The 20,687-nt window shown below is 35.7% G+C and overlaps 1 protein-coding gene across 1 annotated transcript; it reads right to left on the bottom strand.

The window, feature by feature from the left end:
• Positions 1–20,539, bottom strand: EXO1 (exonuclease 1). Its single transcript, XM_014885185.2, has 13 exons — positions 20,287–20,539; positions 17,879–17,998; positions 16,883–17,006; positions 15,991–16,128; positions 15,559–15,771; positions 14,059–14,246; positions 13,143–13,239; positions 12,342–12,558; positions 11,154–11,409; positions 9,128–9,593; positions 8,526–8,627; positions 5,214–5,407; positions 1–3,420 (listed from the first exon to the last, which is right to left on the bottom strand). The coding sequence occupies exons 1-13, from the start codon at positions 20,445–20,447 to the stop codon at positions 3,279–3,281; spliced, it is 2,418 nt and encodes an 805-aa protein (XP_014740671.2). The 5' UTR covers positions 20,448–20,539; the 3' UTR covers positions 1–3,278.
• Between the last annotated feature and the right edge of the window lie 148 nt (positions 20,540–20,687).

Here is a 20,687-nt window from a genome sequence, read left to right as displayed (position 1 = left end):
AAAAGTGACAAAGTCTCTTGGTCTTTATTGTCAGACAGAAATTTGTCCCACACATATCACTTCAGGATTCTGGCATTGGCAAAATGTGCATGCCAGACACAGGAAACCAAGAAAAACAAGACAAACCACAGAAACTTCCAAAACTGTATCATTTTTATAGTTTAGTGACAAGATGGATGTTCTCACTGTGACTGACCTCCAAGAAGTAGACTTTTAAGCCAATACAAATATTAGCTTATTTAAGCCTCTGAACATAGATATAATATTGAACACAGGACAATCCAGCTTAGTTTTCATCAGATTTTAAACCATTAACTGAACTCTACTTGGCAATTTACCTTATTAAAAAAACCAACCAAACAACAAAATTCACAAAACAAAAACCCACCAAAAATGTTCAACGGTTTCTTGTGTTTAGTAACCATAATCTCAGAAGTCAGTGTTCTCTATATTTAAACTAGAAGTTATTTATAAATCAATACTTATGTTATTTAGCTCTTTTTAAAAAAATGTCCATTGTAAGTCAGGCGAACATTGAAGGTCATTGTGTTTGCTAATTAAAATGGTTTTAATACACTAAAGTTAGCATTAACTAATTTAAAATGGTCTTCATTGGAGAAAAAATGGTGAGACGAAATATCTAAAATTGTATTTAGTTTAACAGAATTAGCTAATTGTTAAAAAAAGGATGCTAATAGCTGCTAATTGGCCTCAAAATATCCTTATTCACATGCATTCATAAAAATTACTCTACAGTATTGATTTGTATGAGAAGGAATAAAAAGACTTAAACATAAACATTCAGTTGAATTTGGACAAGTCACCTATAGTTTCAAAACCATGACTGGATTTGGATGATCACACTCTCACATTAATTCTCTGTGATACTGAATATTTATAGGTCATAGAGAATTCTGATGATGGAATGGACAGCCAGCACTTTCAAAAGTGAAGTTAGATTAGACCACCATTAGTAAATTTAGTTTTTCTGGGCCAGATTTACCCTTTTAATATGGTATAGCAATGCTATCCATTTTGTAAGATTACTCTGAAGTCCTGCTGATAAAATTACAAATAGTAGTTATAGACATTAAAAAGGCATATTTAGTATTTTATATGAGATTATATAAAGCAAGCAACACACAGTCATGCCTCTGCTTGCCATTTGCTTTCAATTCCTCCTACTCGCTTCTTGTTTTCCAACTACCCAACTTTCAAATACCAGTCTCCTTCCTCCATATTTTTTTTCTTTCATTGTGTTATATTTTATCCTCCCTAGGCCATCATAACCTGTAACAATTTTTCCTATTCTGATACTTAATTTTTACTATAGAATATTACCCTACCCTATTAAACTCAGGAATAAAGTCTGGCACTAACTCATTTGCATTTTGTGTTATTGTATCTTCCACAGAGCAAACACTAAATAAATCCACATTGAACGTTTAAGACTTAAATGCTATTGTATGCTTACATGTAAGACATATTTACATGTAATGTAACAGATGCCTCTATTCCTGAGAAGAATCCTCTGGAATGTGTAGTAGTACCCACGACCTCCAAAACACAAATCAGGAACTATACCAATGTATTTTTAAGAAATCTGCTTTAAGAACATACAACGTAGCTTGCACATAAGATAATCCCTTAAAATCACCTGTCCTTGATAGCACAAAAAGTAGTTTGTCTCTTATGATGATCCACTAAAGCAGGAACAAGTGGCCCTTTTTTGATTGAAGAGGCAGGAAAGAGGCAAGGATGCACTGTACAAAATAACCTAGCAACTCCCATACTGACAAATAAGCAATGGATGAAAATAAACTGTTTTTATGTTTTCCCTTCAAAGACACATTCTGTCATTTTTATTTTATTTGTAGGAACACATAAAATTCATCCTAGGCAATAGTTCTGTGACTGGAAACACAAGTATTTATCTCTAGCCTACATTTGTAACATCATACCTGATACAATTCTCACTGAAGATCAACGTTAAAAAACCTGCTTTTCAGCAGTAGGGATTTTCTAGTGGTGCACGTATGAGAGAAAGTCTGTCCTAGAGCATCATTGCCTCAATTCCTTGTATCCTATACCTTCACCACAAATGTAAAAATAAGAGGGCTGATCCCACAAATGTATGCATAATATTCTTTTAAGCAGCTTTGTAATTTAATTCAGCCTGTCACTTTAACTTCATAGATAGAAATTCTCTTAGAGAGAAAAAAGAAGTACATTGCAACCTAGAAACCTCTGCCTCTCATAGGTAATTTCAAACTTGAAACTCTTGCAAAAAGCTCAAAGGCTCAAAGAAAGTATTAATCTCAGGAATAGAAAAAGATATATTTCACAGGTCAAGATACCTTTTTGTACCTCCATCTGCTGCAGAAATAATATCCATTCCTAGAGATAGAAAAGTTTCAAACATACCTTTACAGTGACCCAAATCCTGATTTGGTAGGTAGAAATCTGAAATCCCATCTAACTATTTCATGGTAATTGAGCCAAACACAAAGACTCGTCTCCTGCATTCTCTTTAGTTGAACACTGAAGTTTGGCCTGTTGTGATTACAATGCTATTTTGTAACCCTACCTCTGAGGACGAGCATTTTGGATGTCTGTTGTTGGAGAAGATAAAAGTAAAACAGACAGGTTAAACAGAAGAATACTTTTTTTTTATAGCATTCTATTAATGTGAGAATTTGGGCACCAGATATTTGTGATATTCATTCTGCAGATCCCAAGTTATTCCCAGCACCAACACGACTGTATGAAACAGAAAGCTAACTGTTGAGAGAGCAAACTTTCCCTTACACGAAAAAAGTCGTTATCAAAGTGCTGGAAATATACTGCAGACTATTATGCACACTTCACAGCAGTTTTAAACCTGTACTGAAGCCAGATTAGTCACAAAAGGAAAAAAGAGGCAAAAAATGATTAATTATTACAAATTAAGACACAAACTCGTTTTGCTGCTCTTGTAGAAACTTGGATTGCATGTCATGTGAGACCTACATAAAATGCCCAGGGGCAACTAAAAATCTTTGGAGAAAAACTTGGCATGGGGACTTTGAACAGGAGAACAGAAGAATCTGAATTATTTTATTCCAGTCAGTATAGAACTGTACCTTTGAATTCATGCTTTTATAAAGAAATGATAAATCACTAGTCAGACTAAAGTACATCGCTGGTTTTCAAAGCATCTTTTATATGTTGATGAAATAGCCAAAAGGTAAATTTTTGACAATGATTAAAAATCCATCCCATCATGAACAGCATGCAGTTCATTGGAATATAGCTCTCTGAACATGACTATGTTCCAGATGATTAAAGATTTCTTCTTCTGTCTCTGGAGTGAGCTGTATATTATCTTTGATTGGAGACAAAGGATCTGACTTTCTACAAGAAGGAAGCTTTTCATATTCTCTGCAGAAAAAAAACAAAAGCAAACCGAAGAACGTTATGATTATTTTGTGTTTGTAACCACTGGCCTGTAAGAATATACAGATTAAAACAAAGCAAGACCCCCTCACCTACCTATCCACTCTACCTATGAATAAGTACAGAATAAAAATTTCTCGTGCAAAGTTTTAGTTTCAATACAACTGAACTACTTCCCTGAAAGTGACAGAATGACAGCTGTTAGCTTTATTTATCAAGGACTGTATATACCCCATCCTACTTTGGGTTGTACATGCTTCCTTAACATTTAAGTCTTCTGAATAAGTGTAGTTTTATATATATCTCCTATGAGTCTTGACATTAAGGCAGAACAGATTAGTGTCCCACATGATTTATTTGCCATAAGGTAATGTAATCATTAAAACATAAGGCTAATTTAGAAATATCTTAAAATCTGGGAAAAAAAAAGAAGCAAGTTCTAGCAGTAAAAAACCCCAATTTGTAAAATATGTTGAGAAAAAATCTTCTAAAATCTAATAAACTATTTCTTACATAGAAAAATATATATCCTCAGTATAAATACCCAGAGATTACAAACCAAAAAAACTGGATGGATAAAATGTGCATGGTGGGAGCCAAGTCTTGCAGCCATCTGCAGAGAGTGCTAACTAGGCTCACACTGTTCTATGTGCCTGTATTCTGATAAATCCAAATTTATGAATTTTCTCCCTGTGTGCACCCCTGGTCAGACATTCTCAAAATAGAGGTCTAGCAATAAATACACAAACACTTTCACTTCCTCCTTGAAACTGTCAGTCATTCTTACACCCCATAAGAAAGATAATAAAAAGTAAGATTTTTCAAAATGTAAATACCATAAGTCATATTTTTTAAACAGAAATCAGTTTTGTGTTTATAATAACCTACCCTACAGCCCAAACTTACTAAAATACATTCATCTGAATTAACACATGCTCACCAATATCAACATTTACGACTCAGTGCAAAGAATACTTATGTCCCACTCACATTTGGTTTCAAGTCAGTGAAAATAATTTTATTTAAATAAGACTTATTTATTCAAAGTTGAGATTGCTACTTAAATTTGGGAGAACTTTGCCACCAGGAGTTTTTATCGGAGCCTATGGAGATAGTGTAAGCTAGAATATCTATACTTCATGTTCTCTTTTACTTTTTTAAAGTAATAATTGCCCTTCAAATTCAAACCTTGAAACTATTTTCAGGAACTTCAAGTTAGACAAGTCATCTCCACAAGGAAAAGCAAGAGCATTTTATAATGTGCAAGAATGTCTCTTGTAACCAGGTACTCCAACTAACAGAAATATTCCATCAACTCATCTTGAAAGCAGAACACTTCTGACAATCAGCCATCTCCAAATGTGAGGGACACAGAGTTAAATAGAAGTAGTCTGGTACTGAAATTTAGGAATTTTAATGCAGCTTTTGCATTTAGGTCAAGAAATTATTTTTGATGTTTGATGGCAAACAATGGCAATGATTTTCATATCAATTATGGTAAACTAAATGTAATTATCAATAAAATTCAGTAAGTGAATTTTTAGCTGAGAGGTTTTCCTGATTACAAAGAAAAATTTAATTATAAGAACATATTTGCTAAACACCGTGCTTCATGTTTACATCAATCTTAGGAAGTTATAAATTGTATGTAGAAAATATACAATTTTTCACTGTTATCCTTATTGAACTGTATGGAGAACATGTAGAGCCTGCTTTGAAAATTGTTGCTTTGGGAAAAAAGCATGCAGTGTACTAAGAAAAGCGTTAAAGCAACTCACCTTTTAAATTGGAAGCTTTTCCAGAATTCACCAATAGTGGATTGCAGCCCCAGTTTATTTTCAGTGTCACAGTCCTTTCTCTTCTGCACAGGTGACAGTTTCCTGCTTAGTCCACTTACTTTAGCTCGTATCAATGGCTTGAGCTTTGTTACCATATGTGACTTTATATTACTATATTTATGTAATCCAGGAACCTGTGGGATTTTAATATTGCAGTACACATAGTTAAAATGCCAACCTGCAAGCAATAGCTATAACGCTGCAAAGTTTGTAATCAGAAAAATAAAGTGTTTTACATTGTGTTGAGATAATGCAACCTGAAATGCCACAAAGTATATTTAAATAATCTATAATCTTAAAAATGGCATATCAAACACAAGACATACTGCAGCTCTAAGAGCTGGCAAACCAGCTTCCATAAGTCTTTGTGTTAAGGTTGTAAATACTCATTTCTTTTGAGTGCAGTTTTTAAAATCTACTGAATATTTATTTTTCATCTGTTTGAAGACTACTTGTTATGCTCTCATGCAATGCCATCCTTTAGAATTTTAAGAGAAACAACTCTCTGGTATCACTCCCTGTGACACTGATTTCATGAAGATGGAGCCATAAGCAAGAGCACAGTTAACAGTATGATAACCTCAAGGATCGTTAGACCTCTAGCTGGACCTTCTTATCCAGTTTCTATACTAGGAGCTCGGAAAAGCAACCAGACTTAAGTTGGGGCATCTCAGCAGCCTTTTCTTCAAAGAGAATTCATAGATTAGTCCTTTCTGAAACATAACAGCATTTTGCCATTCCTCCACCACACACATTTGTTATACATTTTTTCGCACCTCAAATATTGTGTTTGGTTTTGGTTCCTATCTACAAAGAAGACATTGAGGCACTGGAATGAGTCCAAAGACAAGCAATAGAGCTCGTGAAGGGTCTGGAGCACAAGTCTGATGATGAGCAGCTTAGGAGGCTGGGGGTGTTTAGCCTGGAGACTGCCCGAAGGGAAGGTGTAGCCAGGTGGGGTTGGCTTCTTCTTCCAGACAACTAGGAATAGGACATGAGGAAACGGCCTCAAGTTCCACCAGGGGAGGTTTAGACCGGATAGTAGGAAAAATTTCTTCCTGCAAAGGGTTGTAAAGCATTGGAACAGGCTGCCCAGAGAAGTGGCAGGATCACAATTCCTGTGTTCAAAAATTGTGTAGATATGGCACTTCAGGATACAGTTCAGTGGTGAACATGGTAGTGCGGGGCTGACACCTAAACCTGACTTCAAAAGCATTTTCCAACCTTAATGATTCTATTATTGAAATTACATTAATATTAATTAATTATTAATCTACCTAAATATATTAAGCAGATCTTGGTATTCTAAGGAGGGAAAAAAAGTGTTTAGAACGTAAGCTAAATATTTGAACAAGAATACTAGGACGAATAAAATAAAATCTTAAAACTGCCTGCTTTATAGTATTTTGCTTTTTATCTATCACCTTGGTATTTTGCAGCAGGTAAAGGCACTCAAGTCCTATGTAGCCCTGTAATACTGAATTATGTCAGAGCTATAACTTAATTTAGCTAACCCAAAAGTAGGCAAGGCTGCATGGTGAGCACCTGCTAAGAAATTTAATGCCAGAGCAGAAGGCTCTTTGCTATTATCAGTATTAGCCTCTTCGCTGGGCTCACAGCAATTGTGAAAAATAATTAGCAGTAAAAATCACAGCTGAAATAGTATCACAGAAAAAAACTTGAGGTCTTGGGGAGATCAGTATCACATAGGTATTTGTTAGTAAAAAGCTTCTACTAGTTTTGACATTAAAATTGCATAGGTAGCACTTCACAGTTTGGACTGGAACCACAATAGGAACTCACAAAATTTTCAGATTGCCTCCCCCAGTTATTAAATTTCTCTAAGTAAATCTACATAGCTGATATTCAGCTTCAAAATCAGAATAAATTATGCATTCCATGATTAACTGCTTCTTCCCCAAATCTGGAATTCATTTTCCCCTTTGGTATCTTCTACTATATTTAACACCAGCAAACACTTCCCTTGTTTTACACTTTTAGGATCCTAATGAGTATCCTAACAAGATTTTAATAAATTATAAAAGAAAACCAAGCCAAAAGTGCTGCTCCTTATCTCTACCTTCCCTCTCCTATGGTCTTACTGGTGCTACAACTCACAGGAGTCCAAGAGTCTGGCTGGGCCTAAGCTACAATATGACTGACTTCGTGGTTGTTGTTGTCAGGTTACTTTTTGGCCAAGACAGTTTTCTGGTGCAATTTTTTATAATTATTAATACCAGCACATAAAGGAAGAAGAGAGAATTCATGGCCATGAAAATAAGTGGTGGAAATCCTCCTACTAGCCACTTGCTTTAAACTGACCCTATTGTCCTCAAGATTTTCAGCAGTTTTTGTTTTCTGAAGGGCTCCAAGCTTGCATAAATTTTATTTTTATATGATGCTTATATTACATCAGTACTTCCATAATGTGATCCCCCAATATTTAATATATTCATTCTCCCAATATACCTTCTAAGATGAGCAAAATAATGGAAAACATATTAAACACAGCCTTAAAACCAAAGTATTATGAATTCTGAATTCTATTCAGGACTATTACCTGGCTCAGTCTTGCTGAGGAAAAGCAGGAAAAACGTTAATGTTCCAAAACACAAATGTAACTATTTCCTTAACAAATACGTTCCTAACAATGACCGCAAGATGTCACTATTTTACACAACATACAATAGTCTTGTCTGGCAGTGAGAAGTTTGTGATTTTTAGCCTGCCTACAAGAAAACTTAGTAAGGGGCATATACAGAAGGATGAAAACATCTGCCTCTTTGCTTACTCATCTTTTGGCCAATTCTAATGCCAACACCTAAGGTGTCAGAGCTGTTAAAGTCTTAGAAGTCTTCATCAACTAGACAAATACATTAAGCTCTTAGAAATGTTCCAAATACAAGGAACATAAGTTTATTCGTAGACATCCAAGCCAACACAGATAAGTCAAATTACAGTTGCATCTTGTGACTGTATCTGGACTGTGAACATTATTGCAATTTATATCATAAAACCTGAAGTGAGTTTTCTTGCTTTACACTTAAGTGTTTAAAATCCCCAAGCAATTTGCAACTCTGTTATCAATCATAAGTGGTGATATTTCACTCCAGCTCCAGGGTAGATGAACAAGAATATAACTGTCTTGCCAACATTTGCATTGCTTAAGTCTTTCATTACAAGTTCCAAAATGAACTAGTAGAAACTGATTTCAGAGTTTAGTAAAGCTCAAAATGTTAAAAGAATTCTTACCTTGGTCTTTATGATTGTAGTTTTTTTGTTAGTTTGAACAGTAGAAAATAGCAGAGACTGAGAACATTGATCATCATTCAGTTTTGAACTAGAATCAGGTTCCTTCAAGAGAAAATTGATCTAGTTTTAAAACAAGTTGTCCTTTCATAAACACAATATATGTTTTCATAGCTACATGTATATACTTTAAGTTACAATGTTTTCAGCAGTTCTAAGAACTCATACAAAACCCTGGGCTTTTAGCAAGCAACACTACAAAGGCATGCATATGCTTCCAAAAGCACTTCGAGGACTAAAAGCAGAGAACAAAAGGTTGCCTACCAGGTGTTTTTACGAGGCACTGCAGTGATAACAGCAGAAAGACTCAAGACAAACTAAAACCAGAGAACACATTTTATTTAAGCTAGTATGTCAATCCATTCTGTACAATTATGTTAAGCATTGACATGAATATGATCATTCTGTGATTCTATTCAGAGAAGTTTTGTTAGCACAAGCTACATCATCTGTATGGCACTATTCTGAAAAGGAGACTTCACTGCATAGTTTCTTTTATAATTTAAAGGGAAAACAAATGCTGAAATAATGTCTAATTTTCTTACCTTTGCACCTGAGCTGTTGTTGGACACTTGTAGGATTTCTGAAGACTCCAAACTACATTCTGATGGCTCACAAGACCCATGAGACTCTGATGACTGTTCCAGTTCTATTAAGGGGGAGGACTCTTCCTCCAATTCATCACACACTGCCCCATTAATCTGATCTTCCTGGGATACAATGCAGTTGTTTCTGTGTTGGGGAAACTGCTGTGAAGATACAGTATGAGATGGACCAAGATTTCCTGAGTTACTTTTGAGGCTGCTCAACCACTGGGAACAACTTTTCTGCATTTCTCCAGGAGGTGTAAGGACAGTCCATGATGATTTTTCAGTTTCTGAAAACCCAGAAATGTCTTCAGCTACATGTTTTACTTCCTGTTTCTGGCAATCCTGCTCAGCACCTTGAGTTAGATCACCATCTTTCTTCTTTGCTCTACTGTCAAATATAACTGCATCATTGCAGAAAAACCTAAAAGAAAAAAAAAAAAAAGGTGAAGGCAATGGGGAAGGAAGAAAGTTATGCAAATGAGTATGTCCTCACCAATCAATTTTATTTTCACGAATACTTGCAGACAAATTTTTTTGGCAATGAGAAAAGTCCCTCAGGGAGACATTTAGTTAAAAAAAAAAAAAAGCAGGAAAAAGCATCTATAAAAATGGCAGTCTTTGACTGAAATACTAAGAAGATTCTTCACCTGAAAGAGAAACATCTAGAAATCCTACAAAATGTAAGAATACATTAATTAATGAGGATAAAGCTAGTAGTGAAATACTTCAGCACCACGGATCAAGGAAAATAGAACCTTTCTACTGTTTTTGTATCCTATAGCAGCAGCTCCTGAGAATACTGAGCACAGATTTAGAGAAGAACTTGTCGTCAGTGACAGCTCGTAATTTTTGATGCAATAAAAAAAACTTTCAAAAACTTTCAGTTCAGAAAGGTGTGCTTTAAAACTAAGGCATTAAGACTGCTCTGTAAGATTGCCCTGCTCAAAAATATTCAGATTATTTAAGATAAAAATTACAGAATAATAGACTTAATTGTGATAATGTTTTGTAAAACAAATTAAAGTAGTTATGGCCAAACAACAACAAAAAAATCTAACAAAGTCCCATTCTCAAAGTGCTGCTGCAGAGATCAGCAGCATCAGCTGAATGGGATGGGATAAGAATAGTTATTTGTCAGAGTATGAACAGGTTTAGCTTTACAATAAGCCCTGTCAACTTAAGTCCATGAATTAATTAACAGCTTACATATTTGACAGAGTAGCTACCCTGGAAAAAACCCAGCCAATTCCTAATTAATTTTGAGACCCAGAGATATTGAATATTTTCTTGAGAGCCACTAAATTGATAACAGAGCTGGAGCATCTTTCCTACAAAGACAGGCTGAAAAAGTCAGGACTGCTCAGCCTAGAGAAGAAAAGGCTCCAGGGAGACCTTATAGCACCTTGCAGTACCTACAGGAGAGCTTACAGGACAGTTGGAGAGGGACTTTTCACAAGGGCATGTAGTGACAGGACAGGAGGGAATGATCTCAAGTTGAAGGAGGTTGAAATTAAATATTGGGAAGAAATTCTTCTCTGTGTGGTAAATGTGAGCGTGGTGGCACACTGAACAGGTTGCCCAGAGAAGTTGCAGATGCCTCATCCCTGGAAGTGGACAGGATCAAGCTGGATGATCTTTGAGCAGCCCAGTCTAGTGAAAGGTGTCCTGACAATGTCAGGGGGGTTGGAATGAAATGATTTTAAAGGTCCCCTCCAAACCAAACAATTCTATGATTCTCTCATGAATAGTCTACAAATAGTCTCAGTCTTCACTTCCACAGTAAAAAAAAAATGAACATTATGTGTCTCACAAGTAGATAACATGCCTAGCACAAAGGATCCACCACCTTGGCTGAGATGCAATACAGTTGCACAAAAAGTTTGAGGTAGCATTTTTCCTATGTTCAGTATTCAGGCTATTTTAGCAACCAGGACAGCAAATAGTGTTTTGCTACATATGAAAACATATGACATTACCATACCTGCTTCTTGTTCCAGGAACAACTACAGCATCCTTCTCTTTGTTTTTCCTTTGTAAAAAGGAAGCAAATTTATTTCTAACTCTGGGTAGGGAGTTAGAGCTTTCTTGAGTGATGGAAATTCCTGGAGATTCAAGGCTTTGTATTGCTGACACACTCTTTTGTGCTTCAACATCAATATCATTCTCCTTCTTGATTCTTTTTGTTTTTGAAAATGAATATTGCTTCAACAGATCTCCATCTGAGACTTCTTCTGAATCTAAAGACAATTTAAACATCACTGTAGAAGCACATTCTACAATTAACCAGTTATGAGAGAACGAAACATGATATATTTACTCTCACAGGCTTAAAAACATAAGTAAAGTCTGGTAAGAAAATTATTGATAATAGAGTTTAGATGTCTTAACACCATTGTTTTCTAGTACATAGGCTTAAAAATAACTCAGTGATAAGGTAGATGGAGTGAAGGCAGACAACTACAATGAAACTACATTTGATTTAAGGCAGGCTGCTAAACTACCTACAGACTTTGATAAGCAAGGGAATAGGAAGATACCACGAGTAACAAAGGAAAAAAATAAAGTCCCAGCAGTAGAATCAGAGGAAAACACTTAACATAAAGCACAACAGGAACAAAAACGTGCCTCTTCTATTCCAAGCCCACAGTTTATTTGAGCACGTATAACTCAGGTGGTGTGGAAGACAAGATATCACAGATGCACTAGAGGAAGTGAAAAAATTGGCAGAAAGAGCACCTATACAGGGGATAGAGGCAGCACAGTCTGAGTACAGAAAATATACTTTATGTTTTCTGTCTGGCCTAATGTCAATGCTAGGAAAACCAGGCTGCTTTAACTTCTTCACAAACCATTTTAAGATAGAAATTAAAATCAAAACTACATCAAAATACAGACTGTATTAAACATAACTTGAAATTGAAACCAGCAGAGTTTTACAACAAACCAAAGAAAGTTAAAATCAAGTCCTGTTGAAAGTCTGCTGTCACCCTTAATCATTATCTAGGCTTCAATATTATGGCTTGTTCATCTTGTTGAATGTTATTAACTGTATTCTGTTTTCAACAAGAAAGAGCTAAGCCTCTAAAGCCTCATACCATCAAGTACAAGATAAAATCCATTCTTTTCCCACAGCCTTCTACCATTATTCATATACTTAATATAAACATACCACTCCTTGGCCTTTTTGCCAAGAGCTCTTTGCCTGCGAACTTTAGTCCTTTAACACTAATTATTTTCTCCATGCCTTTGGTTATTGTTTTATCTGGGAAATGCATTTTAGGAGGAGCAGGATCTTCAGTGGAGCCAAACTTGTATTCTCTGCTCCAAATGCTATTGACATGATTATCACGTCGGTCATTCCAGCCAGAACTTCTCTGCTGCACAGGCTGCAAAAAATAATTAAAAACCAAAACATAAGTTTATAATCTTGACTTCTAGATATGATTTCCTGACTTAGCATACAAGGAAGGAAATGCTGACATTTCTATATCTAGTGACATATTCTACATAAACCTTTTTTTGTTCCCACAATGCTCATGCTTTTCATACTTTTTGTTGTGCTCCCATGATGTCTTCATTTCAACATGGCACAAGTGACTAACTGCTCATCTCAGACCAAATTTAAAGTTTAAAATTTATTTCTATTCAGGAAATAATTTCAGATTATTCTTGGAAGAAATCCAAAACTCTTTAAGAATTTTCTCTTCAAACCAGTTACTTCTGTAAATAGATTCAAGGACTTACCAAAAAAATCTGAAAGTATAACAGATATTAAAGTCAAATGTCATGAAAAATAAAACTTTACCTTTAATAAGAGTGAGAATTATGTGTGTGGGAGCACACAGTTTCTATAATACCAGAATAGCTTTCACTGGCAATTTGTTTGTGGATAATATTCAATCATATTTTCCCATTAACACTCAGACCCACATCAAATTCTTAATATCTAACTTCATAAAAAAGATGTTACCTGTGCCATGTCGGGGTTATAGTTGTCAATTTGTTCCATTGTATTGATATCAATATTGCCAATAGCAATTTGAAAAGCAGTATCATCACCAACATGTCTGTTCCCATCATAGTAAAGGAAAATATCTGAATATCACATTATATTTCAACAACTGTACCACAAAAGTTAGAACACCCATTTTTCAGCTAAAAAGTATGGCTAGAATATTAACCCAAAGGATTAATGCCACTACTCTGGACTCAATCTGATGTAACAGCAATTGTAATAGATCTTTGGCAAATCATGAAAGTCAATATTAAATCCTTCAATTATCAGCAGGAGAGGCAGCAACGTTCTCCTTCCTAATTTCTGCAAATGCCAGAGATTAGATGGCTTGAACATACAAAGCTAGTAACTACTTTAACAGTCTTCCTTCATTTTTCTTATCTTCCATGTTGAAATTTATATTGCACAGATGTGGCAAAATGTTACCTTTTACGAGATCTCTCTTCCTATAGAAAACAGGAAATGCTAAGATTAGAGACTGAGCACAAACTGCAAGAATTAAACTTGAAGAGAGAGGCAGAAATTCAAGACAGCTATAAAGTAAACAGTTTATATTTAAACTGTATTTAACAATTTGTTTTCTAAAGAAAACAACCAGATCAATAACTTCTGCCTAAAACCATGTATCAATAATAGGTCACTTAGTTACCCACTGCACTTAAAAAAAAAAAAAACAACACAAATTTAAATCAGAGTAAAGGAGAAAAGAAGAAAACCCTCACAAAAGTTTGACTGCAGAAAAGCCAGGCTTTAGTCAAAGCAGGGTTGCAACAAAAGAAATCCAAGTACACCACAGATGGAACGAACATTGTAAGATACCACATCAGCTCAGCCTTATTTCCCCATTCTGCTGTTTCAACACAAAGGATACCGTCCTGCATAAGTTAGTGCTTCTGGATCAATATCATCTCCATATGCATTCAGAGGAACTAATTTTCTGTTGACAGGATCAAAAACTAACTGATACAGGAATGTATTATTAGCTCGTGTAAAACCCTGTATGTATTCTTCTGATACTGTTATATTTGTCTTCAAGTACTGCCCCATTTTTTTAATAACCTGTCAGAAAAAGAAATAACTGTTTCATTTTAACAGGTCACATAAAAGGTTAAATACATTTCAAGTATTATCTTTTCTTGTAATTAAATGTAGAATGAGCGTCCTACTGCAACAAGCAGATGCAACTTAAAAAGGGGAAGGAAAGAAAATAGAACTTTGTACATTATTTTCCCACTCAAATTGTCTACAATTACATAAATAACACAATTCAATTTTTATATCTTTCTTCAACAAATAAATCAAAACAAAATGTGATCAGAAAAACCGATCATCTCCTTAATGTGGATTTATTTAAACTAATGCACATCAAATTTCTATCATTCATATTATCAAGACATATACACAGTATGTGGGTGCTCTTACAATGGAAAAAAAACCAAAACAAAACTAACCAGAATAAACCCTAGAATTTTGCTCAGAGTTACATTAAAGCAAATAATTATTTACATGGCAAAAGTTCAAAGTTCCTTTTACTTCCTCAAAAGCCAAACCAGTTGCTTTCACGTGAGCTCTATATGATACAACATTTTAAAATTAAAAAATCATAGTTCTTTGTCTGTGAGAGAAAAAAATAAAATACACCAAAACACACAAGTAATTTAAGAAAGAAGATAATGCACAAAGTTAATTAAACTGCATATTAAAATGCTTTTCTGGATTAGATTTACCTGCCTCCAGAACAGCCCCATGAGGTATTCTTATTAGCTCTTAACCTCTCTCCTCCCTTATTGCCCATACAGAAGTTATGCCCACCCTCTTAGCCTCTGTATTTCCTAATAAAAGATCTGTTTTAATTCCATACATGGACAAGAAAAAAACCACCCTATATTAATTTGTTTTGCATCATATCACACTTTTCTTCCATACTGTTTTTAAAATGGAAATGTCCATATCCATACATATGCCATTAAATAAGATTCCCAATCTCTGCTCCTCCCCCACACAGATACATCTGCACTTATAAAAAAGTAATAGTCCATTGAGCAATTCTAATAACTAATCTGCAGAAGAAAGCAGTAGTAGCGGGGTGGAAATCAACGTCTTACAAAAAATCAAGTTTCTCTTCAAACAGAATATACCCTCAAAGGATTAAAACAATTCTTTACCTAAGTTTACTTCAGTATATTTCTTATAAATATGTAACAGCTTCAAAACTTAAGTTTAGTTCAGCATCTTTTTTTAAGCCCAGGTAAAAAATACTTTTTCGTATTCTCCTCAAAATGGAGGAAGTCAAGAAACCTTCATATTTTCAATTCAGTGTTAAATTTAATATATACTGATACAGGCTCCCAAAAACCAAAACGGAGTTTACCTTTATAATATCTGGATTGTTGGCTAATTTTAGTAACTTGCATGCTTTAGCTAACCCAATTCCATGAATTGAAGGGAGGTAGTCACAACCAGAGAGAATACACATGTAGCGGAATTTCTCTTCTGTAAATACATTTCCAAGCTGCTTGCAGTTTCCTAGTCGAGCTTGATCTATCTCTAGCCCATTTCCAAACTTGTCAATTTTCAGAAACACCTAAAAGTTAAGAGGAAGTGAAAACAATAATTTTTGACCATATAAGGTGGTTCATTGCACTTGGTGGAAACAAGAGAGGCAAAGTTCTATTCTCCTCTCTTCTGTTTCCCACATTTGCTGCAGAAGAATTAATCTGTACATCAAACATATCTGGCAACTTCAAACTCTGCTTTTCAGATATCAGCAAGAGGTAAAGGCTATTAGTATTTTCTTTCATACCTTTTTACATCCAAAAGCCAAAAGATCAGAGTCTTCTGTAATTATAGCTTGAACCATGCCAGTCTTATTAAGATAAGCCAGCTGAGCATCAGCTTCATAAGGAGCAACAATACAATCAACTCCCTGAGCTCGTGCAGCCTGTACATAAACAAGAAGCATACAAGTACTTTGCATTAATTTTCAGTAATTACCTTAAGATATCTCAAAGCATAAAAACCTCTACATTAAAAAGTCAAAACCATGACCTTTTTAATCACATACCCATCCTGCCCCCAGTAAGAGTCCAATATTTCATAGTCAAAAACTCATCTTTTAAGCAGTTCAGATCTATATACACTGGTTTACAAAAACAACCTTTCCTATAGTACTATCGCCACTGCATCTGACCACAAGTGACAGCTTCAAACCCATCCAAGTCATATTCTGGACAAAGAAGAACAGTACTAGAACAAACAATAGTTTTTGATAAAGACCCTATGACTGCATTGAAAGTATAGCAAAAAACTACTAGAACAACTTTCAATCAGTCAAATTTTTTCCGCAGTCCATGCTTAGAAACTAGACAAAGGAAAAATGCAAAAAAACCGTTATTTTTTGTGCTGCGAAGTAAAATGGGTGCTATCAGATTCAGTTCACAGCAGTAGGAAGAGATGTGTTTTGTTTGACACACCATTATTATTTACAGAAATGGGCATAATAAACTTCAAGTTTGTTAATTGTGCCCAATTAACACAATCCAATATCATGCAGGACAATTAGAGACTAAGTAGGTGGGAATACTTTCCTATATAGGAGAGGCAGTGATGTAACCACAAAAATGCAGAGTATGTTATGCTACCTATTGCAGAGATTTTTTTTTAAACTGGCATTATTAATAAAGCTGACAACTTACTTTAATAACTTCATGAGCCATAGCATGGGTAATATTTACACTGCGCCCAAAACATTCTCTAGCTTCTGACAGTCTCCCTTCCTGCAACAATTGTTTCCCCTTCAGAAGACTGGCCTGACGCCTCCTAAAAGAAACACAAAAATATCCACCAATCTCAGATTACTTTTCACTTATAGAACAAATAGTTGAACGGACTAAGAGAGATGGGTAAGGGGGAAAAACTGCAACATCTTACAAATCTGGGCTACTTCATAATTTTTTAAAACAAAAGAACAACTAGGTCATTGCATTCACATGGACAATTAGATTTGAATGTTGACATTCATAAAATTTTCTCAAAAAACAATGACAAATAGGAACTGAAATCTGCAGTGTAAATGAAGAAATGCACCCACACAGCTAGCAGTAAAATATTTAATGGAAGTTGGGAGTATCTGATACTTATTGATTTAGACGACAGAAAATCTAATTTACTTAATTTCATAAATCGGAAATTGTTCATTTCATGCCGAAGGAAGCACATGTCTCAGGGGAATTCATAAATAACAACTACTACTGAAAAATTCTCATAGCTTCAGTGAAAAGTCCCATTTATAGGGACCTGAATCCAAATTTGAAACAAGTTTATCTTGTTAGTTATAGCACAATATGAGGAAAGGGTGCTATTTTAAAATAAAATTATACTGGGAAAAAATATTTTTGTCCAGAGATCACAGGTGTGGTTAAACTAAAAGCCTCTAATACACTACAGGAACTACTGCTGAAAGGTTTACTTCCTTCCTCTACAAAATGGCTTTCATATGAAGTGCATTTCTATTTTAGGAATAAAACCTCTAAGAAGTTTGTATGATTTTAGATGTAAATTTAAAAAAATATCACACTATATTGCAGGAGGGTTTACCAGAACTTACTTCCTAGCTGAAGTTTGAGGGTTTTTGATTTTTACTGTAGTGATAAAACTGTTTTGCTTGCAAATCAATACAGTTCAGTACTTACTCTCTTCGTGCCTTTTCCACTTCCTTCTTAGAGGGTAGGGTACATCCATCAAATACCAAAATTGGTTTAATTCCAAATGAGAGGAGCATATGAACAAGTTTCATACAGAAAGCTACATAACTGTATCAACAATAACAAAAGTAAGAAAAAAAAAAAAGATAAACTTTATTGTTAACCACAAGTCCATTACATATTTTCCAGTTGCAGGAAAGGAGAACTGTAGGACTAACTATTGTTCAAAAATCATAACAGGATGAATATTCTCCCAGTATCACAAAAAACTAAGAACACTCGAATGCAGTTTAGTTGGTTTTTTTACCAAGAGAAACAATCCACCTACCAATTCAGAAGTGGGCTGACTGCTCCTCTCTCTTAGACAAGATGAAATAAGAATTCAAGTATAATTCAGTTGATTTTGCTACATTAGGATTCATTATTGACAAAAACTTGACCAGTTAAAACATGGATTGTCTTTTTACTTTCAGCAACTCAATTAATAATGGCCAGGGAAACTGGAAGCAGACAAGCACAGTACGCGACCTTTCCCCAGAAAGGCAGAATAAATGCACTTTTGTAGAAATGGAAGAGATGGGGTTATTTAATCTCTCCTTGTAGAACTATCCACTCTTCTCTCCAGATAATGGAGAAGCCATACAAACCTATCTTCCCATACTAAAAATACAGGCACAATACTGAAAATATTCCAAAAGACGTAAAGTTCCCCTTCTGTACAAACTGTGAAGATATGGCCCAAGAGGAAATCCTCCACTGCCTTCAAAGCTCATCCCTTGAAAAAATATTTGTTGGCATTCCAGATATTATTTATTCCCTCTTACCTCTCATCTTGTTACCTGTTATTTCTACAGATCTGTATGAGATCATGTTATCAGCAGCACAGAACTAAAATCTAATAACTGCTGTAAATAAACTCTAAGCAAGCAATTGTAGCAATGCTCAAAGAAAAAAAACCGCAATTTTATTTTAAGGATACTGTTTAAAATAGCAAGAGCAACCTTAGCAGAGGAAGGGAGAAGGAGAGTGGGATTTAGAAGCATTTAGAACACAAGGATATGAGCACTGAAGAAACTGGATTTAAAGCTACTGAAAAATAAATGATTTTTGAAAGACAGGAGCAAATAGCACTGTAGCTATATAATAACCTTCATCCAGATGAATTTTGAAGTATGAAAGGACTCTATACTATAGATAAGGTTCCAGTCTAGGATCATACGTGTATGGAAACAAGATTTACCCACAAAGTATTCATGTATTCAAATTCAGCCATGCCAAAGTTCCCTATGACTATTTCTCCTGACAGTCAATTTTTTCCTCGACTGAAGTGTATCCTATTCTCAGGACTCTGAGGAGCCTCCAGTATCTTCAAGGCAGGGTTGGATTGAAACTTCACAGTTCTTCAAATTAACATAAGCAGCAGTAAATACTTGATTCCATTTGTAAAGCACCAACTCTCTCTTGCCTCCAATCAAACATTTGAGGGATCCAAGGTCCCCTGGGTGGTGCCAAGCAATAGGACAACAGGTAGCAGGCAGAAACCAAAACACAGGAATTCCACTAGAATATAAGTAGAACTTCCTTACTGAGCAAGTAACCAAGCACTGAAACAGGTTGGCCAGAGAGGTTTTCGAGTCCCTTCTCTGGAGATATTTGAAAGCCATTTGGACACAACCCTGAGTAATGTGCTCTAATGGAACCTGCATGAGATGACATCCAGCAGTCACTTCCAACCTTACCTATATCCAGTCTCTACAAAGAGTTCAACCCACATTTCCAGAGATGGATAAGAAACGCAAATCTGATCTAAGGTATGAGCTGAATCTGAAATATGACCACAATTTCTGTTCGCTTCCTTCCCTAGGAATATAACTGCGTAAATGTGTTTTAGAAAAACTACTTTAACTAAAAACATAGTATGCTAAGCAAAAAATCTTACACCTTATTCAGATCACAACACATCTCTCAAAATTTCTTGGCCTCATTACAACCTTTGTCACAGAAGTATTTACAAATTCCCTTTGCGTACGAAAAAGGTGTTTGAAAATAATATTAAATTTGAAATTAAAGAATTGCACGTACAGAATTTCATCAGAGAAATTATAGCTGAGATGGAGACATGTAAGAAAAAAAACCCCTAACTGATAGAGCCTTGGGTATTCTAACAAAAAAATATTTTGAGAGTCTTCCTCCCCAGTATGTATTATTTTTTTTTCATTTTACACAGCTGGAAAGCTGCTTATTTATCGCCAAAATTTTCCATTTGTAAAGAGTTCAACTCAGAATTCAGAAGCAATAGTAAGAAGCGAACTGCAGCATCTTAGTTTTCAGTTCAAGAAACACCAAGTTAACAAAACTTTAGTTTGTAAAAGGGTCGAGACTTAAACGTGACTTACAGATCCGTGGGCTCCCCTCGGGCCAGCTTCTCAGCACAAGCGTAGGCGCCTTTGTGCAGCCAGCAGTAGGTGTCCACAGCCACCGTCAGCCCTTTGTACTTCTTCACGTGCGAGGGCTCGGCAGCCTCCTTGATAAACTGAAGCAGGCCCTGGATCCCCATGATGCCGCAGAGCGGCGGAAAACGAACGGAGCGAACACAAAGCCGAATGCTTTGTGCTCCTGACCGGCTCTCTTGATGTTCGCCCGAGGGCCGTCCGGTCAGCTCACACACGGGCCGCTGGGCCACGCCGGGGCCGCGAGAAGCTCCTGCCGGTGTCCCCACGCATCCCGGCTCGGGGCCGCCTCCCCACGCGGCGGCGGCTGGACCTCGTTGCGGGCCGGCACTGCCCGGGGAGTGGGG

The sequence above is a fragment of the Sturnus vulgaris genome, chromosome 3 (assembly GCF_052056855.1).
Source record: "Sturnus vulgaris isolate bStuVul1 chromosome 3, bStuVul1.hap1, whole genome shotgun sequence".
NCBI lineage: Eukaryota > Metazoa > Chordata > Aves > Passeriformes > Sturnidae > Sturnus > Sturnus vulgaris.
Note: the sequence above shows the minus strand (reverse complement) of the source record. Positions and strands in the feature narration are given on the sequence as shown.